Source organism: Poromitra crassiceps (assembly GCF_964638095.1).
Source record: "Poromitra crassiceps genome assembly, chromosome: 29".
NCBI lineage: Eukaryota > Metazoa > Chordata > Actinopteri > Beryciformes > Melamphaidae > Poromitra > Poromitra crassiceps.
Window position 1 is genome coordinate 13851269 of NC_139641.1, and position 12261 is coordinate 13863529.

The window sequence follows — 12261 nt, forward strand, 5'->3', positions numbered from 1 at the left end:
CACCTTGTCAGAAAAATAACGTAATAATAAATAAATAAATAAAAAAGTAAAACAACACAGAACCCATCTGGCTGACAGACGGATTCGCACACCAGACTCAATGAAAAGTAAATAATACACTCTTTACGAAGGGAAGAGAATCACATTCAGAACTTAGTAAGACATCATTTGCTCAAGAATGCCTTTGACATTTACATTTTTAGTTTGTCTTTTTTCTCTCTCTCCAAACATCACATTTCGTGTGAAAAGGCATCCGTTTTCTCTTAAGATCGCTTTCTTTCAATGAGGAATGCTAACCAGCCGTTTTAGCAAATGCTGAAGGGCAAATGGCCTCAGTGTAATTAAATGCTCAGTCAGTGAAGAAAACGAATCCCGAAAATCTCAACTGTAAAACTATCCCTCGATTATCGATTTAAAAATGATCCACGAGCAGACGTTGCCCTGAAATACCCTCCTGCTCACTGGAGACGGTGAAGTCCTTCATTTGGTGTATTTCTGTACAAAGGAGAGTCCCAAACAGATCATTCAGTCCAACAGCCAATGAAACGATATAAAGTACAGGAAAAGTCTATGTGTCATCCTGATATAGCGCCCCCTCCTGTCCGTCAGCGTTACTGCAGGTTGAACGTGAGGACGAAGGTGACGAGGGCACCGGACAGCATCAGGAAGGGCAGCCAGGTCTTGAGGAACGCCGCGCAGCTGAAGGAGAGACAGTGGGGGGTGATTCATTACAAAAGTAATATATTACATGTAATATATTACTTTTAGCAGTAACTGAGTAATATAACTTATTACCAATAGGATTTCAGTCATATTATACCAGTTACTTTGTCAAGTAACACAAGTTACAAATTGAGTTCGATCTTTTTTTTAATCAAAGCACAAAGATACAATCATTTCCTAATCAAATTCTGTGTGTTTTTATGCAAATAACCACTATAGATGACAATAACAAAGGAAAAGGATAACATTTAGAATTTTGGATTGTTTACACTGACTTCAAGACGGTTTAAATTGTCTTTCGGGATGGTTCTGGGGCGGCGATGTCATTCTGCTACTGCAGTTATTTTGGTGAAAGTAATGCAAAAGTAGTGTAATAAGTAACAAGTTACTCTACACGGACAGTAATATTGTTAAGTAACGTATTACTTTCAAATGAAAGTAACTAGTAATATGTAGGATATTACATTTTGAAAGTAACTTGCTCAACACTGGCAGTTGATGTGTGTCAAGCTGTGTTCACACCGAGATATTTATTTTTCTCTCTGTCGCGCGATTCAACCCTCTGTCGCTGTGTTTAAAACGCTCATCAACAGGCACAATAATTGACAGACATCTGGGGGCTATAACGTTACGCAATGTCATGATATTTGTCCACTACGAGCCACCGTAGTTGTTTACAAGCTAAGCCTATCAGCGTGCTCCTAACGCGAGCTCTCTACCGGTAGTACAGACTTCACTTCATGTCAGCTGTCAGCCTGTCAATCAGCTGTCAATGCGGTTTGTTGCCACACAATAAACCAGCGGTTTGTTCCAAGCCAGTGTGATCCTTGACTCACTCTCACACGGCAGCCAATCAGCGTTGAGCAGCGAGCGACTGATGCCAGCGTAATTTCGCTCGAGTTGGGATGTTTCATCTCGGGCGACGAGCGAATTTTCTCCCTATCGTTCTGTCTCTGTCGCTCGGACGCCCAGCGATTTTACCCCCGGGCGAATATACGCTCAATCGCTCGTTTGCATTGACTTTGTACGTAAACTCGATGCCAGCGAAAAACTTTAATAGGTCGGTGTGAACGCGGCTTCAGAGCAAATCATGAAAAGCGAGACTTTGTGTATGTGGGCATTAAAAACACATTCTCCTATACACTTTCGGACAGAGAAGGACACGTGAGGGGTGTTGTTGAGTTATCATCACACGGTCATATATCTTCTGCTCCCAGAGGTGCAGCGCTCCCCTCTCCTCTCCTCTCCCCCACGGCCGAGCCCCAGCCTGTGTGTCCTGATGTCCTCCCCTCCCCGTTCTCCTCATAGCCTCCCAGCACAGGGAGCCCCGGTGGAGAGGTCACCTCCAACGGTGATGAATTGGGCGACTCTCCCCTGTTTAAAGACTCCGTGCCCCGCGAGCGTAATGCAGAGGCAGCACAAACTGTCGCCCCCTCTATGTGGGTCAGCCGAGAATAATGAGGGGGTTTCTCTCGGCCATATGTCTTGCAATGTTCAGTACCAACGTCCAATAAAGGTTCGCGATGGAGATGCTTTATCAGTGGCTTCGGGGGTGTGTGTTGTTTGACCCCAAGATTGTTAGCATCCATATTCTACCCTGTGATAACAACACAAAGATATGATCCACGGCACGCACCTTGTGCCACTATCACAACAAGAAAGAAAACTCAGCGGAAAGTAGGGCTGGGTTAAAAAAAACAACGATATATCGATATTGAATCGATATTCATGTGAAGGAACAAGTATCCATACATAAATCCCAGTATCGATATTTTACACACACACACTAGGGATGCACGATATATCGGCAATCATATCGGTATCGGCCGATGTTAGTCATTTTTTAACATATCGGTCATATCGGTATCGGTCAGATGTTGCAATGTCAATATCGGTTATCATTATCAGCCAAATTCTTCACATTGATATGAAATAATGCAGTAAATCTATGATTTATGGGCTTTTCCAAAGGCTTTGCAAATAAAGAAATGCATAACTTTTTCAAATTCAGTGTTAACATGTGTTTTTCAGTATGTACAAAATGTGATGATCATAAAAATGTGGTTTTATACAGATCATATCGACATCGGTAAATATCGGTTATCGGCCATAACAGCAATGTTAACACATTGACTGCCAGCCGTTTTTTTCTTGCTGTAGGTAGCTTCTGCCAAGCCGTTTTTTGAGGATTGTGGCTCATTTTACAAGCGCCGAGGATTATTTTCTGCTTGGAGTTTGTGAACATACAATATCTCAAAAGTACTAATAGAATGTGTACTTTCTCTGTCTAAAAGAGTTAGTTTGTAGAGTTAGTAGTTATGTAAGCATTAGCAGTTGAATACAGCATGGTTTTAGCATTAGAAAAAATATTCAGAGATAAACGGCTTTTTGTGAAATTCGATAGAGCTGTCACTTTAACCATTCATTTTTGGCTCTCTCTCTCTCTCTCTCTCCCTCCCCCTCTCGCTCTCTCTCTCTCTCTCTCTCTCTCCCTTCCCCTCGCTCTCCCTCCCTCTCTCTCTCTCTCTCTCTCTCTCTCCCTCCCTCTCGCTCTCCCTCCCTCTCTCTCTCTCTCCCTCCCTCTCGGGAGGGAGACGCACTAGGTTTAATCCTAGTGAGAGGGGGAGAGGGAGAGAGAGAGAGAGAGAGAGAGAGAGGGAGGGAGGGAGAGAGAGAGAGCGAGAGAGAGAGAGAGAGAGAGAGGGAGAGAGCGAGAGGCAGAGTTGCTTCAACTCCTCCCTCTTCTTGGCTGGAGCGGCCGTCACAGTCTCAGTGCTTTTGCTGCTCCTGTGCCTGTCTGCAGGCTGCTGTTTGAGGAAGTCGGCATGGACTCGCTCGCTTCTTGGGAGTTTTGGTTGAGAGAAGCTTTTGCGATTCTGGTCATATTTATGCTGCGTGTTTCAAAGTGTGTTCCACCTGTAATGTATTATGTAAATTTGCAATCCCGCATCGCCAGCAATCAGCGCGAAAACGAGAGCGTTTTCCCCCAACCATTTTCATGAGAATGTAATACTGTAAAATCGCCTCGCCATTTCCTTGAATGGCTTGCTCCCTTTTTCTTTGATTTCGCTCGTCTGGGGGAGCACTGTCAACACTTAGTGGGTCGGTAAAATAGATTATACACATTCAATACCTCCAATAATTGTATAGGAGACGTAAAAGGGATTGATCAACGCCCCACCGTCAAAAAAAAAAAAACGATTTTTTTGACGTATCCATACGTCGCTGGCAGTCAAGCGCTGGATTTTTTTTGACGTATGCATACGTCGCTGGCAGTTAACGTGTTAATATCGGTTATCGGCATCGGCCAAAATTTTCATATCGGTGCATCCCTAACACACACACACATTTTTTTTTTATAAACATAGGCTATAATATTATAGGCTGTGTGTAGGGGTGTCACGATACACTCAGTTCACGATACGATACGATACGATACACGATATTGGGTTCACGATAACGATACGATATTTTAACAATATTTTTTGCGATCGATTTGTAAATTGAGGGGGCATCCTCCACGCTAATTTGAGTAATTTCACCATTTTCATCCTCCGTGTCTGTAACGTCCCTCGTCTGTTCAAACAAAGCAATGAAAAGGAGAGCGAGCATGCAATCAGATGCAGATCAGTGCCACCATGTTCAGCTTCTTTTTCTCGCGATATGAGATTTCATCTCAACGATACATATTGTCACGTTTTGATATCGCGATATATTGTGGGACGATATATTGTGACATCCCTAGCTGTGTGTGGTAGTTAAAACAGTTTCAAGTTGGCGTTTATTCATGTTTGTAGTTGAAACAAAAACATAAATACTGTAGGCTACATGTGCATTGTGCATGCACCACCAGATGTACAGACCTCAAATCTGTTTGCACTATAATGTTTGTGAACTGGAAATGTTCATGAGCTGTATTTAATTTAATTTCATTTAATTTACAAAGCATTTATACTTTATGAAACACTGTTTACAACATGCTGCTGTTCAATGATTCTGTTGTATAGTGGAAATCTAAATGTGTTTGGCTTCTCACAGAAGACTGTAAAGAAAGAGACAGAAGACTGTAAAGAAAGATAAGATGTTGAATGACTATGTTGGTCATGTTTAAATAAAAAAGAATTACATGATGTAACTGCTTGCTTTATGGTCAATTCTTAATGTAAATATTAATATTTTTTAATAATGCACCAGGTTAGAGGGTTCCTTGTACAATTTACAGCATTGGTTCTTTGAGAATCTCTTCCATTATCAAAGCAAAACTGGTATTGTAACTAAAATATCGATATCGAATCGTATCGTAAATCGTATCGACTTGGGACCTTGTGTATCGGAATCGTATCGTATCGGGAAGTCCAATGCTTACCTCACGTGTTTTCCGTGGATGAGACACAGCAGACAGAGGTGAAGCATGTTCCAGGACGTGCTGTTGTCGTAGCGCATAAGGTTGAGCGCCATGGCGACATGGGAATGGCAGTTATCACAGCACAGGTTGTGCTAAAATAAACAAGAAATAGTACTCAGTATATATGAATACCGGCGTAGGCCTACACTTGCACACATTTGCAAATATAAATGGATCAATATAAAAGTAAAGATCAAGACAGAATTAGAAGTCATTTTTCTAAATAATGTGCCAACAAGAGACTGGGCTCTATCTTCCGACAGGCGCTATCCCCTAATAGCGTTTGCGCACCTGTTTGCGCGTGCCTTATGGCACGGGAGATAGCCCTCCGCCTTGCGCCGTCCGCCAGGTGTTCTGCAGAGTTTTGCTTCCCCGCCCAGCATAAAAAAAAAAGCATCCCCACCTCACAGTAGCATACTTGTAATGATTTATACAGAAATGTAACCGTTTAAAAGTGATATAATTGTCAGCCCCGAAATATGTTGGGGATGCAATTCTCGGCCGGGATGCGGAAACGTTCACGGCGCGTGTTGCAAGCGCAAATTAGAGCCGTGCCAAAATCATCTGCGCCCCAAAATGCCTGCGCAAACGGGATTTGGGCCGGTCTTAACTACCAGAATTATTCACAGGCGTGACCAGGCAAGGCTGGGCATTACGTCAATCAAAACCAATCAGATTCCCGTCTTGCAATGGTTGTTTGCGCGAGGCATGCAATATGCTGTAATTCTCTCCATGCGTAATAAAGTGTACTCACTCGTGCGAGGACAGAGGGAGCTTATTGACAGATCGTCTGTGGTGCCAACGACCCTTCGGGTTATAGCCTAGCCTATGTCCATTGTCCAACAAGTTTTCTCAACTCATTTCCCTCTTTGCGATGTGATAAAAGTTTCTCAGTGAGTTATAGTTGATTGCCTCACTGAATTATCTGCTAATACCCAATTTTAGCAGCATAATCTGATGTCTTGGCGTGGCAAGGCTGTGCGTAATGACACATCCAAAAGGAACTCCACTTTCCACTGCGCAAATACCTCTCTGCGCTGGGAGCGCAGCCGTAATCTACGTGCAGCGCACCCAGCACAGTGAGGTGTTTGCGCGTAAGAGGTCCTTTTCAAAGCTCTTAGCGCAACGTAATTGCGCGCTGCTGACGATAGCATAATGCCATCTATCACCACATTTTAGCGCTGAAACGGCTGCTTTGGCTTGTGGCAGCCAATGCCCAGTACAATTATCACAGGCATGCGCTTGTGTCCGCCCCCAATTTGCATTGCACACGGCGCTAAATTAGCGCCTTTGGGAAGATAGAGCCCATTGTTGTCTTGTCTGTATATCAGATATATATTATGGTCAGCATACCGGCCTACATTTGTATTCCTCAGATGCATCATGGACTGCCTTGTCCCATGTTGCAGGATCATTGCCACAGACTTTGTCCACATCAAGTTTCCAATACCTGTGCAAAAGAATATTTCATCATATTTTAACAATATTTCATTGTATTATATATCCACCTTATTTTTGAATGCCCCACTGTAAAAAAGAATTGTGCGTACAAGGTCCGGTTTAACGTGACTTATTGTTAGGGATGCACCGATCCACTTTTTTCACTTCCGATCCGATTCCGATACCTGAATTTGGATATCTGCCGATACCGATATTATGCCGATACCAATATTTTTCTTGAATATACAGTATAGGCAAAGATTTGGCCAATTAAAGTTTTTTTTTTTAAATATACCTTGCAAAAAGCAGACAAAATTAAGAAAATATACAAGGCAAAGAAGGATACTATTATACATTATTACACAAATTATGGCCAGCTGTGTGCTGGAATTGCAACCAAAAAAAAAAAAAATCCAATTCCGATCCGATCCGTGAATTAGTGCCATATCGGCACCCGATACCGATATTGGATCGGATCGGCCCCATCCCTACTTATTGTTGCAGCTTGCCATTTCCTAAATGGTATTCTACTTGATTTGAAAAGATGGCCGCCTACACTACACTCAGTCACTTGTACCCTGGCTGAATTGAACATAACTTGGCCAATAAGTATTTAACATACAAAATAAAACAACCCGTAATATCTTAATTTTATGTAGAATGCAGAGGACATGTAACTGTTTAGTTAAACTTGCATTCCAGGAATATTGTGCTCTAAAGATGACGATAGTGGCTCGAGACTGTTTCGTCCTGAAACCCACACGCTTTGCGGTGGTGGTTTTAGCGTAACCTATGTGGGATTCGAGGCGTAACCTATGTGCGTTTTAGCGTAACTTATGTGGGATTCGAGGCGTAACCTATGTGGGGTTTGGCGTAACCTATGTGGGATTCGAAATAACGCATCCGAGATATAAAACGAAAACGTTATGAATATAGCCACGATATAAACAACAAACTAACGCTGGTGATCCGTATGGAAACAGTGTTACTCGAAATGGTTAAAAGTTCTATCAATTTTGTCATTTAGTGGCGTTTTACTAGCCTGGGTAAACCCAGCCCCCAGTGACCTGCTCTCAGGCTCACCCTGCTTACAGTCACCTAGTGACTGGGAACTGAGAGAGCAGGTCACGTGGGGGCTGGGTTTACCTAGGCTAGCGTTTTACTGCCATGTAACATAACTAACTAGCGGCTAATATTAGCCACAGCAGGCGATTACCCATGAATGCACTGCGGTCTTAAAGGGATATTTATCGACGAGATTTTTGCCAAGCTGGACCTGATTAGTGATTTGCTCCGTTCGCCCAGACGGGTGTCAAGCTGTCAGCAACAAGGATGGGAGGATCACACCGGAAGAAGCACCCATCAGCAGATCAGGCAAAAATGGCGAAAAGTGTGATCTGGTTTGACCCACCTCTTGAAACACTATTATTATTATTATTATTATTCAACTTACTTTGTCGGTCTACCAAAGCCCATGTTGTCCTCCTGAAAAATAAAATTGGAAAACATTTAACAAGGTATAGTAGTGAATTTATGTTTTCAATGTGTTGTGGAATATGTTTTGCCTGCGTGGTTTAACACTGGCACATTGAAAGGACAAAAGAAACAGATGAAGGATTAATTGAAGGTAAATGAAGGTTTTAAATCCTCTGTTAACACATTGAGTGCCACAGCGCTTCAGTAAAATTGTCTGGAGCCTGTGCCAGATTCACTTCCATTCAGTTGAAAACAGCTATAGAATTTTTTCTATTATGGCTATATTAACGGGGCTGGACTTTAATGAAACAGTGAACACTCCTGCTTCTTCCAAAGAAGAAATTTTGTTTCTAGACAGTTCCATTATGAAATGACAGCCTCTCAAAAAAGTGCACTTTCAAGGGTTTTCTGTCGTTTTTTTTTAACTTTCCAAGATATAGTCCCTTTTATGAATACCTTTTGCACTCTAATTTCGAGCACATTCACTGACTCTGGCTGGTGTTTTCTGATGTGGTGGCGTGTGGTGTGGTTTCTGTGCAGCCTGTGTGCCACACACCCCTCCCCCCCCCCCCCCCCCCCCCCCCCCTCTCCCCCCCTGAGCTGCGGGCTCCTCCCACACGCACAGAGTTTGTTTTCTCGACTCCGTTTTTGCCCCGGACAGATCCCAGCGCCCATCAAGGAAATGATGCGCGCTGGCAAACGCGACTGAACGAAAAGGCTTGGCCGTTCGGCTTCGGATGCTGGCTTTCTAGGAAATCGTGTGGAGATAGATAGAAGCATAAGAGCTCAGTTGTGAGCGCGGATGCAGCCGAGCCCACTCTCCGCTGTAGACAGAGCAATATATACGGCTCTGGCAGAAAGCATGCATCGGTTTCCACTTTGATCACGGCTTTCTCCGCTGTCTCCTGTACAAAGTAAAGGATCTGAGGTGGGTGGAGCAGCTCCTGTGACGATGTTTAAGGTGGCGCCGTGTGATCCCTTGAAGGGATTCATGCTCACTGGCTAGGTACGACCTTAAACAGCAGAATTATGGAATAATATGAATTATGATTTTAGGACGTCCACAGACGTCCTTGGCACTCCTCGTTACTTTTTTTTAGGACGTCCACAGACGTCCTTGGCACTCAATGTGTTAAGAAGTGGCTGAGAGAGGGTCAGTCTTGTGGCCACCTATAGTCATTAGTGTGGTCTCATATCCTATACCAGCTCAGTGGCCTTGTGGTTTGAGTGTCCGCCCTGAGACTGGGAGGTCATTGAGTTCGATCCCCGGCCGAGTCATACCAAAGACTATAAAAATGGGACCCATTTGCCTGCCTGCTTGGCACTCAGCATCAAAGCGTTGGAATTGGGGGGTTAGATCACCATATGATTCCCGAGCGCGGCGCACGCTGCCGCTCACCGCTCCCCCAGGGGATGGGTCAAATGCAGAGAACAAATTTCACACACTCAGGTGTGTGACAATCAGTGGGACTTTACCTTTCATTTCTTTCTGTGTTCTGACATTATTTATTTTTTACCATCACCTCATTTGCTACTGAGATTTTTAATGGATTGCTATCTACCTCTATGTGTTCTATTTCACTGTTGTGCGCATTGTATGTGTATTACCTTGCTAATAGTAAGTTTCATTGATTTTATTATGTATCTTGACTGTTAGACATTTAGGATTTTCTTTTATTTCTGTATTTGATATGTACTGTGTGCGCACAGGACTCTGTGCGCCCAGGGACTACAGATGCAAATGAGCTTTTAGCTATTTCTGGTGCAATATATTTATTGTGTACTGTCCCTGCTCAAATAAACAATAAAGATAAAGATTAAACACAGAGTCGAATAAGTTAATGCAGGTTGCAAGAGCTGGAGTTCACAACCCATGCCCCATGATGATCATTCTAAATGCAGCAGCTCTAGTCTGACTCTGTACCTGCATGGCTGATGTTAGCTTCTGTTATCTGGTTTCAATCACACTGGACCCTCCTACAGTACCTACACAGGCTAGCTTAGCTGTACCTACACATGCTAGCTAGCTGTACCTACACAGGCTAGCTAGCTGCATTCTCCTGCAAAAAACAACACTCACCGAGACAAAGTATGATCCTGCAAAATCCCGTATGACTCCAGAAGAGGTGCATATACCCATATGACCAACGAAGGGCAGCAGCCACCTGTAAAATAAAATAAAATAAAACTAATTCCGATGGTTTCGCTGAGTGAATGAGATGCGCCAGACAGGCAGTGTCTACTTTGCAAGAGAGGCTAAAATGTATTATCCAGCATTCCAGCTACGGCTAAATCTACACATTTCGCTAGCAAGCAAGCTGCCACCAGAAACAAAAGCTACTTACGATAATAGTGGAATAGGTGTCCACACAATGCAGTAGGGGTAGCGGCTGTTTTTCCTGTCGTTTTTCTCAAATCGCCCGTAGTTCATCATTATGTCGATGTCGTCTGCCTCCGCCATCACTGTGTGTGGACACTGTTTTGACAGCCCGTGACGTAGGGACGTACAGCGTCAAACCGGAACAGGAAACGCGTATGATGACGATGATGTAATAATAATAATAATAATAGTAACAGTAACAACAACAACAACAATAATAATTATAATTAGGCTATAATAATTATAATAAAAATTATGGCAATGGGTCGTGGCCGGGCACTGACAGAGATTTTTTGCAAGTCCAAGTCAAGGCTCAAGTCTTTGAGCTAGAGTCCAAGTCAAGTCTCAAGTCTTTTAGCTTTAGTCCAAGTCACGTCTCAAGTTTAGTCACAAGTCCAAGTCAAGTCTCAAGTCTCTTATGGATGAGCTTTCTATCATGCTGCATATGCAATCCAGTCTGCTTAGAACACTGCCCGTTCATGACAGGGCTGGGGCAGAAGTGAGGCAGCAGGTTAAGTATGTCGTGGCAGTTGAACATAGAAGCGGAGAGAGAGAGTAGGGACAGTGGAGCTAGTGGGCAGAGAGATAGACTGAACAATTGCTTATTTATACTTTGGCATGTATAACATCACAGCAACAACTATGACATCACCCACCCAGTCTGCTCAGCCAGGAAGGATGACATCATCACTGATGACATCATTGCTCAAGTAACATTACATCATTAGGTAATTAGGGCAATTACGATGCTCTTTAGGCTATAGGCCTACATGAGGGCAGAATTAAAAAATTTTTTTATTACTGTGTGCCTACATAAAAAGTTTGAGGATGAGTTAATGCATGAGCAGGACAGGTGTGGCTTATTATTAATATGAAAATGTTACTGCGAGACACAACATTTCATCTCTGATCTCTTGGGTTTTCATAATGAGCTGTTCTCCATCTGTTGCTGCTGCAGCTTGTTTCTTCAGGTGGTGGTGAACCTGCTGCTGGGACCTCATACTGATGAGAAAGAAGCCTTAGCTGAGGCCCATTAGCCACAGATAGCTTTATAGTCTCTGACCTAATTAACCTAGCATGGACAACAATTTCATCTTTTCTGGTGGCAGTTGTACTTATTTGTAACCCTTTCTTGTGGCTGTATGGTTTTCTGTCCCTGATGATGTGACAGAGTTGCTTCTCTTGCAGAAAAGAGAGGCCAGGCTGGGCTAAACCATTCTGAACTGGGCCATGGGGGGGGGGGGGGGGGGGGGGGTGCACAGATGTCAAACACTTGGCACTAGTCCATTATTTTCCACACACCAGAAAGGCCGCGGCCCCCGCCACCACGGGGGACAGTGTTGTTTACATACCAGGTGTTAGAACTTGTGTATATTTTTAGGCACGGAGATATATGATAATTTCACTGTATAAATGGTTGTTTATTTTGAAGGACATTTGTTTAAATCAACACAACAGAAACACTATTTTAGCAAATATTTATCCAGCAGCTATATCTATAGATCATGGCCTCTTTTGGCTCTTGGAACCTTCTAAACGTTTCACCCCTATGTTGCACCCGTGCTAGACAGGCTCAGTCAGCCATGTGCTTTATCATCAAAACTAGGGATGCGCGATATATCGGTAAATAATATCGGTATCGGCAGATGTTAGTCATTTTTTAGCATATCGGCACCGGCCCGATCTGCAATGTTAATATCGGTTATCGGTATGAGCCAAAATTTCCACATTGAGAGGAAACATTGCGGTAAATCTATGATTTCTGGGCTTTTCCAAATGTTTTGGAAATAAAGAAAGACATAAATTTTTCAAATTAACAGTGTCTAATCGGGGGGTA

The 12261-nt window shown here is 43.2% G+C and overlaps 1 protein-coding gene across 1 annotated transcript; it reads right to left on the reverse strand.

Annotated features, from left to right (window-relative positions):
• Window positions 1-301: 301 nt before the first annotated feature.
• On the reverse strand, window positions 302-10508 carry LOC310799934 (transmembrane protein 222-like). Its single transcript, XM_083662542.1, has 6 exons — window positions 10390-10508; window positions 10125-10209; window positions 8022-8053; window positions 6482-6578; window positions 5090-5220; window positions 302-699 (listed from the first exon to the last, which is right to left on the reverse strand). The coding sequence occupies exons 1-6, from the start codon at window positions 10503-10505 to the stop codon at window positions 612-614; spliced, it is 549 nt and encodes a 182-aa protein (XP_083518668.1). The 5' UTR covers window positions 10506-10508; the 3' UTR covers window positions 302-611.
• Between the last annotated feature and the right edge of the window lie 1753 nt (window positions 10509-12261).